Raw genomic sequence first — 20,562 nt, 5'->3', positions numbered from 1 at the left:
GTCTGACTCTGTGCAACCCCATAGACAGAAGCCCACCAGGCCCCCCCGTCCCTGGGATTCTCCAGGCAAGAACACTGGAGTGGGTTGCCATTTCCTTCTCCAATGCGTGAAAGTGGAAAGTGAAAGGGAAGTTGCTCAGTCATGTCCGACTCTTAGCGACCCCATGGACTGCAGCCTACCAGGCTCCTCCGTCCATGGAATTTTCCAGGCAAGAGTACTGGAGTGGGGTGCCATTGCCTTCTCCAGGTCCTCTCTAGTGACCGCAGGATGTAGTCTGTTTCTCTCTTTAAAAATTTTTTTAAATTCATTTGCTTAATTATTTTATTATTTTTGGCTGTGCTGGATTTTTTGTTGCTGCACACGTGGGCTTTTCTCCGGTTGTGACAGTTGGGGGCTACTCTTTAGTTGTGGCATGTGGGCTTTTCACTGCTGTGGCTTCTCTTGTGGCTGAACACACGCCTAGGCCCACAGGCTGCAGTAGTTGTGGCTTGTGGACTCAGTAGCTGAAGCTCCTAGGCACTGGAGAACAGAATCAATAGCTGTGGTGCGTAGGCTTAGTGTCTCGGGAGCATGTGAGATCTTCCCGGATCAGGGCTTGAACCCATGTCTCCTGCATTGGCAGGCAGATTCTTTACCACTAAGCCACCAGAGAAGCCTGTGGTCTACTTCTAAAAGCTCCCATGTGTGATACTTCTTTTTCATTATCAAAGTGTGTTGTGAAGTAAGTCTTATGATTTCATAGAAGGCAAAAGCAAGGCCCAGGGAGTTTGATATTGAAACTCCAAGTAAAAATCTTAACTTATCTACTTAAAAATATTGTAATATATAGTGGAACTATGTGTAACTCTGTTCTGTGTTTTCCAAGTCTCCTATAAATGTGTTATCATACCTTCATAATTTAAAAAATAAAAATTAAAAAATATATACTAAAAAAAAAAGCAAGGCTCAGAAAAGTTGGGTAACCTTGGAAAGACTCAGACAATTGAATTTAGAAGCTGGAGTTTACCCCTTCTTTTCTTTGGTTCTTCTTTTCTTAGACTGTGCAGCTTTAGCATAGCTTTTGAACTGTGGTGTTGGAGAAGACTCTTGAGAGTCCCGTGGACTGCAAGGAGATCCAACCAGTCAATCCTAAAGGAACTCAGTCCTAAATATTCATTTGAAGGACTGATGCTGAAGCTGAAGCTCCAATACTCTGGCCACCTGATGCGAAGAACTGACTCACTGGAAAAGACCCTGATGCTGGGAAGGATTGAAGGCAGGAGGAAATGGGGACAATAGAGGATGAGATGGCGGAATGGCATCACCAACTCGATGGACATGAGTTTAGAGCAAGCTGCGGGAGTTGGTGATGGACAGGGAAGTGTGGCATGCTGAACTTCATGGGGCTGCAAAGAGTCTGACACAACTGAGCGACTGAACTGAAGTGAGATAAAGTGCCCTCAAGGTCAACCCCTGCCTGTGTTTGTAGTCTCAACTCTCATCACACTGTCAGACACATCCTTTATTTCTTCTCTGATGGAGTCCTTTATTGCAGTTACTTGCACTCTCATTCTTTTGGGACTGTGCACATGGATTTTTTTTTCTTCTTCTTGTATTGTGTTCTCCTTTTCTTGTCCAGTAGGATAGTTCCTATTCATCTGTTAAAACCCAACTCAGAGTTTACTTGTTCTATGTAGCCTTTTCTGATTGTTTCAATCAATTGTTTCTTACTGTCTTCTTCACTCAAACAGCAATTTGAATCTGTCTGTTATGGTGGTGGTTGGTGGTGGTTTAGTTGCTGTGTTCAACTGTTGTAACCCCATAGACTATAGCCCACCATGCTCCTCTGTCCATGGAATTTCCCAGGCCAGAATACTGGAGTGGGTTGCCATTTCCTTCCCCAGAGAATCTTCCCCCCACAGGGATCAAACTCAAGTCTCTTGCATTTCAGGCAGTCTCCTGCATTGCAGGTGAATTCTTAACCAACTGAGCCACCAGGGAAGCCTGTTACGGTACTTCCCTATTACATTGAGACTCGATGCAAAATAGTTTTTATCCTCACTGAACTCTAAGAAATCAAACTGATTTTTTTTTCATGTCATAAACCCAACACCAAACATAGAAATTTCTTGATAATTGCACAAAATAAGAATGTATAGAATATATTTCATCAAAGGGACAGAAAACTAATTTCCTCCCTAGTTTTTTTGGAGGGACACATAAAAACAGAACTGTTCAAATACTTACATCCTAGGACCAAGAATCCCATGATGAGTAGTCCAATGCCAGCAGGACCAAAATGTACATTATCTCCTAGTGGCTGATAAACACCAGTTCCTACACCATAATCATTTGTGCCAACAGCAAGAGTATTTGTGCCAACACCACCACCAGTTGCGTAGCCATTAGTGGTAACACCTCCGGAAGTAAGGCCATATGCAGAGGTAGTACTTCCATTTACATTTGGACGTTCGGTTTCCCAGCCACCATTTTCAAGGTTAATAACAATTGTACCAGTACAAGTTCTTTGAAGAGCATCTGTAACAAAGTTTAGAATGAAAGAAATATTTTATACATTTGGTTTAATAATTGTTGGACGATACGAACCTATTTTCTCTTTGCATAAATACTTATTTCAGTGCCTTAATTCCTACCAGTTCAATAACCCCCCATATTGTCTTTTGTCTGCGACTCAGTTTTTAAATCAAAGCATTACGAGTAAATATTAGTGCTTGAGAAAAAACATACACAATAAAGAAACGTGTTAAGAAACATGTGTTGAGAAACATACACAGAACACGTCACGTTATGTGTTGGTCAGCAGTGTGTTATAAGCCAGTGTGGAGACATTTCTAGACTGCGTGTTGCACACTTCTCCATATTTTGTTTGCTGTTTTACTGTCCTTCATCTTCAGTTCTTGTTTTTTTTCCTTTTATAGGCTGACAAAACCAACAGACTTTGAGCAGGTTGGTCTGTCATTTGTATAGACATCACCTACTGATAAAACTTCATATCCTCAAACTCACAACTGTCAGTTCAAACAACTCATAGGAGGGAGAATTTGGCACCATTGGAGGTGGGGGGCGGATTTTCATTATTAAATAAGTGAAGAACTTTTGTTTTACTATCAGATATTCCAAATTTGCTTTCTTCTTGTCCTTCGAAGTTTCGGTAAATTATTGTCTTTGTTGGCTAAACATGAGAGGAGAGATATTTGTGATTTGTTTCAGCTTAATGGCTCCACACTTGCTGTTGGTTTCAGCAAGTTACTATTATTGTTATTGTTGTTCAGTTGCTAAGTTGTGTCAGACTCTTGCAACCCCATGAGCTGTATTATCTCTATTTTATAGGTGTAAGTTTTGTTGTCAGGCTTTGTTCATCATTGTCATTCTAGAATCTGGCACAATGGCTAACGTTTGGTTAGAATTCAATACATAGTTTCTGAGTAAATGAATAAAGGTATTCCTGAAAGCCGGTACTAGAGATAGGCTTACACCCTAGTCTGTGTGTATGTGTGCATGTGTTATGCCTAGTTGTGTCTGATTCTTCGCAACCCCATGGACTATAGCCCACCAGGCTCTGTCCATGGAATTTTCTAGGCAAGAATTCTGGAGCAGGTTGCCACTGTCTACTCCAGGGAGTCTTCCTGACCCAGCGATTGAACCCACATCTCTTGAGTCTCCTGCGTTGGCAAGCAGATTCTTGACCACTGCACCGCCTGAGAAGCCCACATCCTAATCTATCTGAAGTCAAAGTCCATGTCATTTCAGTCAAGCTAAGCTGATTCTATTGTTATTGTTGTATCAGAGTACAATAATTCTATTGTTACTGTTTTTGTTATTTTTATTATCATCAGATCCAATGTTTATCCCAGAAAACTGTATTTTTTAATGACAAAGGTAATGTTCCCTACTTGCCATAAACCTACAGTTTTAGTAAGCTTAAGTTTCAATTTCTCCTTCATGTGTCCAGTTAAGCTTGATGTTGGGTGTAAGAAAAGGAGTAAACTAGCAATTGCTTAAGACAATTTCAGCGCTGAAATAAGCTTTATCTGTGGATGGAATAAACATTTCTATTTGTAATACATGTTATAAAACCTACATTTATTTTGACTGATTGTGGAAAAGACCAGCATAATTTGGTACAAATTCTGAATTAATGAATGCTTTTAAAGAAATGCTCCTTTATTTCTTTTTAATCTGTGAAGCAAGTGGAAATTGTCAATCCCATTTTAAGACAATTGAAAGAAAAAGAGAAGAAAGAGACAGAAGAAGAAAGAGAAGCTGAAGCAGCAAATATTGCTTAGAATCAGCTTTGAGGAACTTTCCTCCTAGTGATCTAACCTACTTTAAAGCTGTTGGTCTTGAAAAGTAATAAACTTGCTAATTCCAAATTGTTTACATGAAGTTGTACATTAACTAAGGATCATATAAAGTTAAGCTAGCTTAGCTTTGTGTCTATTTGAAAATAATTTTACAGTATCATTAAAAATTTTCAATTACCAACATTAATAGGAACTAACATTTACTGAAAGTCAGCACTTGTCTAGTGCTTTACTGTAATAACTCCTTGAAAGTGAAAGTGTTAGTTGCTCAGTCATGTCTGACTCTTTGCAACCCCATGGACTGTATAGCTCACTGGGCTCCTCTGTCCATGGAATTCTCCTGGCAAGAGTACTGGAGTGGGTTGCCATGCCCTTCTCCAGGGGATCTTCCCCACCCTGGGATCGAACCCAGGTCTCCCACATTGCAGGCAGATTCTTTACTGTCTGAGCCACCAGGGAAGCACTTAATAACTCCGTAAGTACTTCTAAATCCATAATGTTACTGTCCCACTTTATGGAAGAAAAATCTGAGGGATAAATGGGTTAAATAACTTCTCTAAAATCTGTAGCTAGTAAGTGATAGTACAGTATACCAATCCAGTTTCATTCCAAAGCTCACGGTCCTAACCATAAATTATAATGTATCTTGTATCATTCAGGATTTGATTCTATAATGCCCAGTATGATAATTTTTGTTGGAAAAAGGGTACTTCAAAATACAATAATTAAAATTTTAGTTTCTGAATGTATATACAAATTCCATGTATATATGATATAACTGTATACATAAATTCCATGAGAAGGGAAAAAAATAAGTTGATTTCTTACCATCTATAGATAGAATTGTTCCTTGGTATTTTCCCCCAAGTATTTTGTATTGTTCCATAGTAACTTTATTTCTCAAAGTAATTATGGCTGTTTTTGAGTCAATAGCGAGCAAGTCAGTTGGATTTCTTCCCATTACGTATCTGTTTTTGAAAGACAGTGGTACAAATTAATGTTAGTTATGTAGAGAGAGAGAGATTGATTTTGATTTTTTTTTTTAAGGATAATTGCTTTACAGTGTTGTGTTGGTTCCTGTTGCCATCCAACGTGAATCAGCCCTAAGTATACATGTGTTCCTTCCCTCTTAGACTTCCCTTCCACCCCCCCATCCCATCCCACCCCTCTAGGCTTTCCCAGAGCTCCCTGTGTTATACAGCAACCTCCCACTAGCTGTCTGTTTTACATATGGTAATGCATATGTTTCAATGCTTCTCTCTCAATTCGTCCCACCCTCTCCTTCCCCTGCTGTGACCACAAGTCTGTTCTCTATGTCTGTATCTCTACTCCTGCCTGCAGATAGGCTCATCAGTACCATTTTTCTAGATTCCATAGATTTGCATTACTATACAATATTTGTTTTTCCCTTTCTGACTTCACTCTGTATAATAAGCTCTAGGTTCATCCACCTCACTAGAACTGACTCAGTCATTCCTTTTTATAGCTGAGTAATATTCCATTGTATATGTGTACCACATTTTATCCATTCGTCTGTGAGTGGACATCTTCCATGCCCTAGTTATTGTAAATGGTGCTGCAGTGAATGTTAGGGTACATGTGTCTTTTTGAATTATGGTTTTTTCAGGGTATGTGCCCAGTAGTGGGATTGCTGGGTCAAATGGTAGCTTTATTCCTAGATTTTTAAAAAAAGAAATCTCCATACTGTTCTCCATCATGGCTGTATCAGTGTACGTTCCCACCAACAGGAGGGAATGTAGGAGGGTTCCCTTCTCTCTATACCCTCTCCAGCGTTTATTGTTTGTAGATTTTTTGATGATGGCCATTCTAACTGGTGTGAGGTGATGGTTTTGATTTTAAAACATGTTTCCTGCCAGTAGATGTAACCCCTGGATATAATTTTCAATCATTAGAAACTTTGTCTGAGGACATTCAGAAATGGAGGGAGATTTAAATTTAAGAAAAAGAATTAAGCAACCACTTGTGATGGAATGTCTATTACACCCACTTGGATGTCTGAATAATCCCTTGATACTTGCAGCCTCATTTTCATTTGATTTTGGTAGCATCAGAACTGTCCTGGACAACCCAGATACTGGGACTTCCTGGACTGCTGCTAACTCTAAACTTTTCTCTTACCAAAGAAGTTATTTCTTCAGACCTTGGCTTTCATCCCTTTCCTATTTCCAACCCCTCCCCATATACACAGTGCATTTACAGGATTTCTTGTGGATTCCAAACTCCATCCTTGTCTTGCACCTCTATCCTATTCTCTATTCTCTTCCTCTCCTCATCCTTGACTTTGAAGTTTTCCTTCCATTTATATGTTTGTTAGACATACATTGGTTAGAGAACTCTCTGTGTTGGGCATTGTGCTAATCGTGGGGAATAGAACTTGGAAAGGAGTCAGAGGTAGGGGTGTGGTCTTCCCTCAGTGAACTCACATCTGTGGAGTACAAGAGAGCTTATCAGCAATGGTGGTGCAAAGACCGTAGATAGTAATGCCTGTATGTGGAATCTGAAAACAATTCGTGTAGATGATCTTATTTATAAAGCAGAAATAGAGACAGATATGGAGAACAGATGTATGGATACCAAGGTGGAAGGAGGGGTGTGATGAATTAGGAGATTGGAACTGACATATATACTCTATTGATACCATGTATAAAATAGGTAACTAATGAGAAGCTACTGTATAGCTCAGGGAACTCTAGGCAGTAGTCTGTGGTCACCTGTGAGGAGGAAACCAGAAATGAAGGGATATATGTATATGTTTAGCTGAATCACTTTGCTGTATAGTAGAAGCTAACATGAAAGCAACATGCTCCAGCTCCTGCTCAATCGCTCAGTCGTGTCCAGCTCTTTATGTCCCCATGGACTGAAGCCTACCAGGCTCCTCTGTCCATGGAATTCTCCACTGGGGCAAGAATATGGGTTGCCATGCCCTCCTCCAGGGGATCTTCCCGACCCAAGGATTGAACCCACATCTCTTGCTTCTCCTGCATTGGCAACTGGATTCTTTACCACTGAGCCACCTGGGAAGCCTTAAGCAACTATATTCCAATAACATTAAAAAAAAAAAAAAAAGTAATGGCACAGTGTGTTGAGAGCTATAATACTCGTATGGAGTGAGTTGACTACAGAGCAAAAACTTTTAAAACTCATTTGTGAGGTCTTTCCACCCCCACATTGTTCTTGACTACAGGAACTTTTCAAAATACATGTGCACATATAATACAGTGATTTTTCATGATCAAGTAGAAACATTTGGATATGTAGAGTTTAAAAAAAACTACAAAGCATGACCTTTTCCTTAATGTAACCAACCTATTCATATTAAGGTTATTGTTGACCAATATTAAGTGCTAATTAAAGTAAGAAAGTAACTGATATGAGTTAGCTAAATCTAATTGATTTCAATGGGTGGATTTGCAATGGGAAAATCAATCCATCAAATCTTCCAAGGGGAATACCATGATATGTGGAAATCAGCTAACTGATCAATAAAATATATAAACACAGGAGTGTCAAACTTTCAAGATACAATTATTTTCACATTTTAAACCTTCACACTTTCCATCTTACATTTTTCACAGATTTTTATACTTTCTTAAACACTCTAAATTAAGTAGCAGTTCACCAGTTTGTATGTTATATGATTGAATTTCAGAAATAGTGAAAACTATTTTAATTCAGATACAGTTCAATATGTGGTGAAAATTAGGTGGAAAAAATCAATCTTACCTAACAGTTGTTGAAGGCCGATTTGCGTCGAGATCCCAAGCTACATACTCTCCTATTTTATAGTTTTGTCCCATATTACTATTTACTACAAATGTCTTTGAACCTGGACGGAACACTGAGCCTTCAACTACGTTTAACACGGTCACAGAGATTGCAGTTGCTGTGAGTTTATATTGAGACATAATTGATTGATGAAATTCAGCTTTATTTCTAACACCAAGACTAAGTTGCAGATTATTCATAGCTTCAAAATCTAGGGGCTAGAAAATACAGAGTGAAATGGTTTTAATAGAAGGAGAAAAAGCATTCTAAAGGAAAGAGAAATTCTTTGATTAGAGGCAAAAGAAATTCTTATATCTTTTTCTTTAATAAAATATAAATACATATAAATACACAATCTATTCTTACTTTATGTTCAATTCAATACAAACACATGAAAATACAGTAAGAAAAAAAATCCAGTAGTCTTAGATCCTTTGTTGAAAAAGTTAAAAATGTGTGAGTTCTAACTGTCCACCAAATTAAAAAATTTTAAATAATACAGATGGTCAAATCCATTGATTTTGTAGTGCAAAGACAGCTTATGTTAGTTGCTATCATTTCACGTTTCTCAGAAAATAGCCCTATTTATTACAAAGAATGGGCCAAATATATCTAGTCTCAATCATTTGACTGATTTTATCCATAAAGAACTATTTACAAGAAATTTTATTTTGTATATGTGATTTCTTTCAATAAATCAAATAATAGAATATAATATGTAAATAATGAAATCCATAGTTTATTCAATATATCCAGGAAAAAATTCATTTTACATTATAAAATTATAGTCATTTTCATTATGAAAGATAATGTCAAAATCCACTACTCATATAATCCACAACTATGCAGTATGCATGTAAATACCAACTACATTTTTCTAAATTTTCACAAGAGTAGATTAGATGACCATCAATTCACACATTGAGCGCTCCAGTTAGCTAAAATTTTCAGTCTTTGCTCTAATATTATCTCTATTTGCAACTCCAAGAATGGTTATAAAATTATGTGTATATACACATCATATGCACTTATTGTGGTGGACGGGGGAGCTTGGTAGGCTGCCGTCTATGGGGTCGCACAGAGTCGGACACAACTGAAGCGACTTAGCAGTAGCAGCAGCAGCAGCAGTCACTAAGTCATGTTCAACTCTTGCGACCCCATGGAAGGTAGCCCACCAGGCTCCTCTGTCCATAGGATTTTCCAGGCAAAAATACTGGAGTAGATTGCCATTTCCTTCTCCAGGGGGATCTGCCTGACCTAGGGATCGAACATGAGTCTCCTGCACTGCAGACAAATTCTTTACTGACTGAGCTACCAGGGAAGCTCTATGCACTTATTACATGCATATAATCCTAACAAAAAATTGATACATGATGTCACACACATCTGGGAGAAAAATCAACATTAATCCCATTTTACAGATAGAGATATTGAGGCCAGATAGATAAATCAATTTTCTAAAGTAACATCATAGTTTGGGGTGTAATAGATTAGGACTCAGTTTTCCCAGCATGGAATTCTAGATAGGATAGTGGAAAAAAGAATGTAAACTTAATAGCTAGTGAAGCCGAGGTTTGAATATCAGTTGTCCCACTTACTAGAGATGAGAACTGAGCAGGTTACAAACTCTCTCTGAACCTCAGTATATTTATTTGTAATGTGGGCATAGAATCTAATTTGCAGGGATACTATAGAGAATAAACTAAGGCATGTGTGCAATGACTAAGTGAATGGAAGCTCTAGGTATGGTGACCTTTATGAAGACATGAGACAAATGATCACACATTCCTATAGGGACACAATTCCTCAGGAGTTCATTTCCCAGGGCAATTTTGAAGGAAGGAAATAGTTGAAAGAGGATTGCATTTTACCATGAGGAATACGTGTTGCATTCATCAGATACAATTCATGCACAGCTATTGCAGATTTTAAAAAATTGACTGACAAGTCTAACAGCAGAGGGTGAAACTTTCACTGTCGACTGTCTAGGAGTCAGACATTTTTCCTCATTGAATCTCAGAGAAAATTCTACTGCAGTTAAATTGGTGGATAAATAATGTAGTGGAGACACAGAAGAACTCTGTTGACTGGGATGATCTGGACCAAATCTTTAGTGTATGTATGTCTGTAATAAGCCTGGGTCAGCAGCCAATGTGAGATGAGAATTTGATAATCCTACAATTACAGTGGGCTTCCCTTGTAGCTCAGCTGGTAAAGAATCTGCCTGCAATGCAGGAGACCCTGGTTTGATTCCTGGGTTGGAAAGATCTGTTGGAGAAGGGATAGGCTACCCACTCCAGTAATCTTGGGCTTCGCTGGTGGCTAGGCTGGTAAAGAATCCACCCACAATGTGGGAGATATGGGTTCCATCCATGGGTTGGGAAGATCCCCTGAAGGAAGGAGGGCATGGCTACTCACTCCAGTATTCTGGCCTGGAGAATTCCATGGACTGTAGTCTAATTTTAATTTTGTAAAAAAACTCTGATAAACTAACAACTTTTAATTCATATGATGAATATTGTTAGTGAATAATAATTGATGTATAGTATTGACAGGGATACCTTTTTTTAGGCAATGTTGAATCTGCTTAAAAATAAAATTCTTCAAACTGAAAGGATTAATCAATTATCGTTGCAAGCATAAAACAAGATTCATGTTTAAAAATGCTTTCCCTTTATATGATCCATGAGGGAATACTGTATTGATAGGAAAGAGTTCCAAGTAAAAACTTCAGTGCCTATTTTTATGAAATGATATAAGCAGAAAAACTCTCTATAAAAGGCTCTATATCATATATAACCCTAAAACACAGTAATTTTTATTTTACCCATTCAAGTTTGTGAAGTGTCAACATCATTTTAAGATTACCACTTTGAAAAAAAGCTAAGAAAACAAACTATTGGATAGGATATAATATAATAGGGTACCATACCTTAACAACCTTTAAAGTTCCCACATTTGTTCTTTCATTCATTTCTATTTCAAACCAATTCCCCTCATTTCCGGAGATGAAGAAAATGACTGCCATCCAGTTAGCTGAGAACTCCTCATCCAAATCTATTACTCTAATCTGGAGCAAATTTGAATTCAGAGAATTTTCTTCAATGCTTATGGATTGCTGAAACAAGAAGTAAAAATATTTTAGCACAAACTATGTGAGAAAGAGAATTATACTAGTTTTATATAGAATGTTTATAGTTATTCATGATATAGAAAGGGGATCCATGTTTGTGGTCTGACTTTTCATTGTTCAAATAAGGGTTTTTTTCATATGTATTATGTAAACAAACACGAGATGAAATATGTGTGTACCTTTGTCTTATGACTTAAAAATAACTACATCTGTAAAGAGAATTGTTAGAACAAATTTTAGAAGGTAAGGAAACTAAAGTTATTAAATTCAAGGACTGGACTTTGCTGGTGGTCCAGTGGCTGAGACTCCGTCTTCCAGGGCAGAGGGTAGGGGTTTGATCCTTGGCTGGGGAGCTAAGATCCCACATGCTGTATGGTGCCACACACACACACACACACACACACCCCAAACTCTCGGACTTCCCTGTTGGTCCAGTGGCTAAGACTGAAAGCTTCTAATGCAGGGGGCCCAGGTTCAATCCATGGTCAGGGAATTAGATCCCACATGCTGCAACTAAGACCAGGTGCAGCCAAATAAATAAATACTTTAAAAAAATTCAAGGACTATTACTTACTGTTGGCAGTTCCATGTATGGAATGTTATCATTGACATCGAGGATTTTAATGTTGCATTCACACTCTGCTGACATACCATCTGCCCCACCATCTCGGTCTGAGCCTCTTACAGCTAGAGAGTACTGGCCATATTGCTAAAAAGACACAACAAACAATATCACAGTTGATGTAGACAGTTCTTATTTTGTCCTGTACAAAGATCTTTTAAAATGTTGGCTCAACATTTGCATAAATCTATGATGAAGATAGAAGTAACACAGAATGTTGAAAATTCACAAATCTCACATCAATTTATATGAAGTTGCCACTTCTATTCCCAACAATGTCTATACAGCATTATTTAAAAGAAGATAAAATATTTAAAAGCCCTCATTCCTTATTATATGCTGAAAAATAATATAAAGGACGAAGCAGACCAAAATTGTCAGGAGGGGAGAGATTGTTTACCAGGAATTTATAGAATGAAAATTCTGTACCTAAATTATTAGCCCCTGAATGTGCAAGTAGAATAAAGAGATAGCAAATGTTTGCATTTCTGGGGAGTGCCAGGATGTGGCAGTACAGTTACTGATGATCTGTTTTCTTGATTCTATTCGATGGTGCTTAAATTTTTAGAAGCTGGTAAAAGCCATGAAGCCTTTTCTAGATATATGTATGTGTGCATCCTCACTCAAAGTTCATATACTTTTAGAGGATTCATAGTTAGAGATGTCTTGAGGGCTCTCCACAAATCCCAGGTTAAGAATATCTGCTCTGAAAAAAAGGGAGAGGCCTCAAATTAATAAGATTAGATATGAAAAAAAGAGAAGTAACAATGGATACCACAGAAATCATGAGAAAGTACTACAAGCAACCGTACACCAAAAAATGGACAACCTGGAATAAATGGACAAGTTCTTAGAAAGGTACAATCTCCCAAGACTGAACCAGAAAGGAACAGAAAATATAAACAGACTAGTCACAAGTACTAAAATTGAAACTGTGATTTTAAAACTCCCAACAAATAAAAGTCTAGGATCAGATGGCTTTGCCAGTGAATTCTATCAAACATTTAGAGAAGAGTTAACACCTATTCTTTTGAAACTATTCCAAAAAATTGCAGGGGAAGGAATATTCCCAAACTTATTCTATGAGGCCACCATCACCCTCTTACAAAAACCAGACAAAGATACCACAAAAAAGAAAATTATAGGCCCATATCACTGATGAAAATGGACATGAAAATCCTCAACAAAATACTAGCAATCCAAATCCAATAATACATTAAGAGGATTATACCCCATGATCAAGAGGGATTTATCCCAGGGATGCAAAGAATTTTCAGTACCTGCAAATCAATTAGTGTGATACTTCACATCAACAAATTGAAGAATAAAAACATATGATCATCTTCATTGTCATCATCATCAAAAGAAAAGCTTTTGACAAAATTCAACACCCATTTATGATAAAACTCTTCATAAAGTGAGCATAGAAGGAACATACCTCAACATAATAAAGGCCAAATATGATAAAACTACAACTAAAATCCTACTCAGTGGTGAAAAGCTGGAAAATATTTCCTCTAAGATCAGGAACAAAGGAACAAGACAAGGATATCCACTCTTGCCACCTTTACTCAGCATAGTTTTGGAAGTCCTAGCCACAACAATCAGAGAAAATGAAATAAACTGAATCCAAATTGGGGAAGAAAAAGTAAAACTGTCACTATTTGCAGATGACATGATACTATATATAGAAAATCCCAAAGATGCCACCAGAAAGCTAGAGCTCATCAATGTATTTGGTAAAGTTGCAGCATACAAAATTAATACACAGAAATCTGTTGCTCTCACAATGAAATCTATACTCTCACAATGAAGGCTCAGAGAGAGAAATTAAATAATTTTATTTCTCATCACATCAAAAAGAATAAAATACCTGGGGATAAACCTACCTAAGGAGACAAAAGACCTGTACTCTGAAAACTATAAGGTGCTGATGAAAGAAATCAAAGATGACACAAACAGATGGAAGAATATACCATGTTCCTGAATTGGAAGAATCAGTATTGTCAAAATGACTGCACTACCCAAGGCAATCTACAAATTCAATGCAATTCCTACGAAATCACCAATGGTGTTTTTCACAAAACAAGAACAAAAAATCTTAAAAGTTGTATGGAGACACAAAAGATCCTGAAAAGCCAATGCTCTCTTGACAAAATTGGGGCTAGGAAAATTAGACTCCCTGACTTCAGACCATACTACAAAGGTACAGTCATCAAAACAGTATGTAACTGATACAAAAATAGAAACATAGATCAATGGAACCAGATAGAAACCCAGAAGTAAATCCATGTGCCTATGATCAGTTAATCTACAACAAAAGAAGCAAGACTTTACAATGGAGGAAAGACAGTCTCTTCAATATTAAGAGGTGTTCAGTGCTGAGAAAACTGAACAGCTACATGTAAAAAATGAAACTGGAACATTCTTTAACATCATACACAAAAATAACATCATACACAAAATAGATTATTTAAATGTAAGACTGGATATTATAAAACTTTTAGAAGAAAACATAGGCAGAACAGTCTTTCATATAAATTTCAGCAATATTTTTTTCTGAGCCATCTCATATAGTAATGGAAATAAAAACAAAAATAACAGGACAGCAATGGAGAAACAGACATAGAGAACAGACTTATGGACGCGGGGAGAGGGGAGGAGAAGGTGAGATGTATGGAAAGAGTAATGTGGAAACTTACATTACCATATGTAAAACAGATAGCCAACAGGAATTTACTGTATGGCTCAGGAAACTCAAACAGGGGCTCTGTCATCAACCTAGAGGGGTGGGATGGGGAGGGAGATGGGAGGGAGGTTCAGAAGGGAGGGGATATATGTATATCTATGGCTGATTCATATTGAAGTTTGACAGAAAACAACAAAATTCTGTAAAGCAATTATCCTTCCATAAAAAAAATAAAAAAATACACAAGTGAAACCTAAATAAATTCAAAAGCTTTTGCACAGCTAAGGAAACCATAAACAAAATGAAAAGACAACCCAGAGACTGGGAGAAAATGATTTGATCAACAAGGGATTAGTTTCCAAAATTTACAAACAGCCCATGTAGCTCTATATATGAAAAAACAAACAACCCAATCGAAAAATGGGCAGAAGATCTAAGTAGACATATATTCAAGGAAGACATCAGATGGCCAAAAGTACATGAAAAGATGCTTAGCATCACTAAAAATTAGAAAGATGCAAATCAAAATTACATTGAGATATTACCTCACACCAGCCAGAATGGCTATCATCAAAAAATCTATACACAGTAAATGCTGGAGAGGGTATAGAGAAAAGGGAACCCTCCTACATTGTTGCTGGGAATGTAAATTGCTGCAGTCACTATGAAAAAAATATGGAAGTTCCTTAAGAAACTAAAAATAGAGCTGCTGTATAATCAGCATTCCCACTCCTGGGCATGTATCCGGAGAAAAACATGGTTTGAAAGGATGCATGCACCCCAATGTTCATTGCAGTGCTGTTTACAATGACCAAGACATGGAAGCAACCTAAATGTCCATTGACAAATGAATGGGTAAAAAAGATGTGGTACAATCGTACAATGGAATATTACTCAGCCATTAAAAAGAAAGAAAGAATGCCTTTTCAGCAACATGGATGAAATTGGAGATGATCATACTAAGTGAAGTAAGTCAGACAGAGAAAGACAAATATCATATGATATTGCTTATATGTGGAATCTAAAAAAAAAAAAAATGATGCAAATGAACATATTTACCAAGGGGAAACAGGCTCACAGACTTAGAGGACAAACTTGTGGTTACCAGGAAGGAAGGGTAGGTTGGGGAAGGATAGATTGTGAGTCTTGGATTGACTTGTACAAACTCCTATATTTAAAATAGATAACGAACAAGGACCCATTTTGTAGCACAGGGAACTCTGCTCAATATCATGTAGCAATTTAAATGGGAAAGAATTTGAAAAAGAATAGATACATGTATGTGTATAGCTGAATCACTTTGCTGTACAAATGTTGCTAAAACAAATGCAACATTGTTAATTAACTATACTCCAATATAGACTAAAATTATAGTAAAATAATTTATTATATGTGCTCTAGTGGCTTGCCAGTGACTGCACAGTTCCTTTATTGTTTAGAGTTCTTCACCATTACAACTCTTTTCATGTTAAAGGTATCCCACTGGGCTCCTTAAGAAAGTTTGAGAGGGAAAAAACAGCTAAATAGTCAACTTCTTCTGATGGTAATTTTCAAACAAGTAATAAAGGACATAGTGATAACCTGGAAACTGATGGCATTTGGGTTATTATAGAGCACTAAAATAATCTGATTTATCCTAAATCCTGAATCATTAGCAGGGAGATGGTCATTTTAAAATAGCTATAGTACTTAATATTTAATTAAATATCAAGTATAAAATAAAATTTCCTTATTTATAACCCTGAAATTATGCACATCAGTTATATTCTATCAATATTAAAAAAATAATGAAAAGTTGCTATTTTAAAATTAAATCAAGGGACCACATGGTATTATAGAAACCATGTGATGCTGATTCTAATTTGGTAACAATCAGTAATTATTTTTTAGTTTGTAAGTGAATAGACTGGTCTGGATGTTACTAAATTCCTCTCCATTATTCTGATTCTATGAGTCATTTCCCAAAGTAATCAGTGGGCTGTCAGTATGTGAGATATAGGAAGAGAAAAGGGAAAAAAGAGTTCTCTTGTCAAATGAGCCTATGATAGGCTGGATTAAAGAAAGATAAGCAAACAAAACAAAAAAGAAAGATAAGCAGGTTTCTTAATCTGTAAAAATTCTTGGGGCTTCTATTGTGTTCACCTGCATTGTGACTCACCAAGATGGGGCACATTACAGCAATTGTTTCTTAAATTTATTTCACTGTAGAACATACTTAGAAAAAATAGAGCTTTTACATCTGCCTTGTGTAGGTGTACTTTTAGAATGTAGTTTTCAAATTGAGACAAATTCAGTAAATTAAATGAGAAATGAGTATAAAATCTATTTGAGGAATTATTTTCTTCATCTCACAGATATTTCTTATGTTGTTCCCATTATGTGAAAAGGTTATGTAATCAAAATTTTAAACTATTGTTTTCTTTTTCATTTCTTTTTCTTAGAACTCTTGCTTTTAGAATCAGTTCCATTGAGACTACAACCCACTGAAAAGAAAAAAAAAAAAATACCTCTCTGTCTAGAAAATTATTCATTGTTCGAATTTCTCCAGTGTATCTGTTGATAATAAACATCGGTGAATCTGAAGGTTCTTGTCTTATGATCTTGAAGGCTATTTTTGAGTTCAAATTATTTGGTTCATCTGCATCAGTAGCATTGAGTACCATCACCAGTGTATCTAGAAATCAAGAAAAATTGATTGCAAATGGACAATTTGCATTTTTGTTGTAATATAGTATACTACTTTCCCAAAAAAGTGTTATGGTTAGTTAGTCCATGTAATGGGAACTCCACCATTTCCCCTTTCTATTTTTTCAACATATCAATATCTTAGCTCCTTTTCTATACCTTTGTCTTGATGAAAAGATCACATTTTGCCAGGAACTTTAGATATTACTGGTATTTAAAAAACAAGGAAATATTTTCTTCTGCTTTTACATTTCTTATGCTAGTATAATTATTTTTTAAAGGCTTCTATGGTGAAACAATGTGATATAAGGACAGACCAACTCTCCCAACTACAGCACTTTCTAGCTATGTGATCTTGGCCTCAGTTTCCACATCTATAAATGGGGATGCAATTGGATTGTCCTCACTGAGTTCATGAAAGAAATAGTTATATGAAATAAAATTATGTGAAGTTCCTACTGAATAATACACATTCAATAAATATATTTTATTATTCTATTTTGCGTGGTCTCTAGGAAAGTGCAAGGTATCTAGCAGGTTTAAAGAGATGCATATGTAATTACATTCTGCACCTGTTCTTCACCTTTTCCAGTAATCTTATTGGTAGTTTTGATGAAGGATGCTGGAGAATGTGAAAAGCTGCAAGCATTCATAAACTAGACTTTTCTATACTCAACTCTGTTTCAAGCACAATTGGCCTTGTCTTTAGACATAAACTATCAGCTCCTGTCTCTCTCTCTTTCTCAATCTCCTGTGTGTATTTATTTCAGCATTTTTAAGTGTTTTCAGAGGCAATTATTTCATTAATTATGGTGCATTCATACAATAAAATCTCATGAAACTCTTAAATGATGAAACTTGTATTTCCTAATATGAAAATGTGTTCAAAATATATTTAAAAATTCACACTGTAGATTAGTATGTAAAATATGGTCACATTTGTTTCTTCTTTGGAAATATGTTTATATATATTTACATGATTATAGAAAGTATGTACCTAAGTAACTAGTGATTCTATTTGCCTCTGAAGAATAGTACAAAGGAGAGCAAAGAATGCATTTTATTTCATTTTTACTCACATTTCGTGAAATTTTTATAGCAAACCTTCTTATAGTAGTATTTTTAAAAGTTTAAAATATAGGTATAATATTTTAACAAATAAAAATTAAAATGTAAGAATTATTTGAGTTTACAAGAAATTATACTGCTTAAAGGAGAAGGCAGTGGCACCCCTCTCCAGTACTCCTGCCTGGAAAATCCTATGGACAGAGGAGCCTGGTGGGCTGCAGTCCATGGGGTCGCTGAGGGTCGGACTCGAATGAATGACTTCACTTTCGCTTTTTGCTTTCATGCATTGGAGAAGGAAATGGCAACCCACTCCAGTGTTCTTGCCTGGAGAATCCCAGGGACGGGGGAGCCTGGTGTGCTGCCGTGTCTGGGGTCGCACAGTGTTGGACACAACTAAAGCGACTTAGCAGCAGCAGCAGCATACTGCTTAAAAATTAAAAGTACTATGGTAAGTTTAAGTTTTGAATTTAAATGAGACAGTATCTCTGCTGTTTTTAGATATATTTAGGACAATCTTCAGTGGTAAGCTAAGCAGTTAATACACTATCTGCACAAGTGATTGAATATTTGGCAGTTAAAATATTGCTTTAACAGTAATCCACAAGGAAGTAATTACACGTTTAGATTGTGAAAGCTCTTGAGAGTAAATACTGGATCTAGTTTCTAGATTTTCTGGTGCCCTTCCACTGGCATCCCTTGAGATGGTCATCTTTAAATCCACATGGAGGACCAAACAGGATTAGATTTAAAATACATTTCAAATACATAAAACCGGTGATTTGAATAAAAAGCAAATGAAACGTATATTTATTAAATCATATATATGAAGGGGGAAATGCTTGTTTTGTATTTAGTGAAAGTTAGTCATGTCCGACTCTTTGCGACCCCATGGACTATAGGCTCCTCTGTCCATGAAATTCTCCAGGCAAGAATACTGGAGTGGGGAGCCCTTCCCTTCCCCAGGGGATCTTCCCAACCCAGGGATCAAACCCCGGTCTCCCGCATTGTAGGCGTTTTGTATTTCTTTGCTGTCAAAAAAAGCTCTTGAAGATTATGAACACCAAATAGATTGTCTAGAGGTGATTTCTGTGAGTTAAAGTAGTTAAAATTTTTTTAAAAAGCAACATGAATAGAAGTGGATGAGATTCCCCTTTAAGTAGTCAGTGTGTGTGTGTGTGTTAGTCACTCAGTCATATCTGACTCTTTGCAACCGCATGAACTGTAGCCTGCTAGGCTCCTCTGTCTATGGAATTTTCCAGCCAAGAATACTGGAATGGGTAGCCATTCCCTTCTCCAGGGGATCTTCCCTACCCTGGGGTTGAACCCAGGTCTCCTGCATTGCAGGCAGATTCTTTTCCATTTGAGCCACCACAGAAGCCCTCAAAGTAGTCAGGCTGGGAGGCTAAATTCTCTTCCCAGTGCCTCTGTCATCACTGTGCAAAATACTTTTGGGATTTTTCATTAGGAATCTACTACAGAGGTGGTGTGTGAGCAAGTTCCTCCCATTTCTTTAGCGTTGCTTCTTGTGTATGACAGTTGGAGCTGCTTCCATGGTTGAAGGGAAAGCCATTATGGAACCTTCCTCATGCCTTCCTGTTCTACATGCTTCTCCAAACTTATCTTTCACATTTGTGATGTAGTATCTTGACAGAGTTTAACCTCTAGATGCCTGACTGTTAAGAATGATCTGGAAACCCAATAGTCTTGTTTACTTAATAAAGTAGACTACTTACTTGCGTTAGAATTTTCTTCTATTTCTCCTACAAAAGTAGACATAGAAAATACTGGAGGGTTGTCATTTATATCCAAAACCCTGACTCTAAGCTCAAGAGGTTTCTCTAAATCTTGGCCCAGTGAATTCAGAGCCCGGCAATAGATCTAGGAGAGAAAAGAGGAATAATTACATGATGCAACCCATAATTATTGAGTTCTCGCTTTCTCTGAGCATTATGCTTAGGTATTGTGGGAAACTAAAAGAACAGTGAGACATATGATTTCCAACTCAAAGGTAGGCACAAGCAGTACTTACAAGGGGAGGCAAACACAAAGTCAAAATCCCATTCGAGAAAAGGTCACATGATAAGTTATATAAAGGAAGAACAAAATAGCTATGACTTCATGGGAGGATGTAATGATTGAGAGATCTTCAAAGAAAATTTCAACAGGTGAAGCAGACAATTGACAGGGTGTTCCAAGAAAAAGGATTCATGTGAGGAAGGAAGTGAAGTGGCAAAAACTCATTGCTTGGAATTAGGAATAGGGGTTATGGGGTTTG

General features: G+C 36.9%; 1 protein-coding gene across 1 annotated transcript in view; it reads right to left on the bottom strand.

Annotated features, from left to right (window-relative positions):
- The window catches only part of DSG1 (desmoglein 1), a 44,443-nt gene that overhangs the window by 10,913 nt on the left and 12,968 nt on the right, over nucleotides 1-20,562 (bottom strand). Inside the window, exons 5-11 of the mRNA XM_010828963.1 lie at nucleotides 20,021-20,165; nucleotides 17,042-17,208; nucleotides 11,798-11,932; nucleotides 11,023-11,208; nucleotides 8,049-8,308; nucleotides 5,133-5,272; nucleotides 2,227-2,517 (exon numbers count right to left, since the gene is read on the bottom strand). Of these exons, the coding sequence (XP_010827265.1) occupies nucleotides 2,227-2,517; nucleotides 5,133-5,272; nucleotides 8,049-8,308; nucleotides 11,023-11,208; nucleotides 11,798-11,932; nucleotides 17,042-17,208; nucleotides 20,021-20,165 (1,324 nt within the window). The remainder of the gene's footprint in view (nucleotides 1-2,226; nucleotides 2,518-5,132; nucleotides 5,273-8,048; nucleotides 8,309-11,022; nucleotides 11,209-11,797; nucleotides 11,933-17,041; nucleotides 17,209-20,020; nucleotides 20,166-20,562) is intronic.

This window comes from Bison bison, unplaced genomic scaffold (assembly GCF_000754665.1).
Source record: "Bison bison bison isolate TAMUID 2011002044 unplaced genomic scaffold, Bison_UMD1.0 scf7180017864498, whole genome shotgun sequence".
Classification (NCBI taxonomy): domain Eukaryota; kingdom Metazoa; phylum Chordata; class Mammalia; order Artiodactyla; family Bovidae; genus Bison; species Bison bison.
Note: the sequence above shows the minus strand (reverse complement) of the source record. Positions and strands in the feature narration are given on the sequence as shown.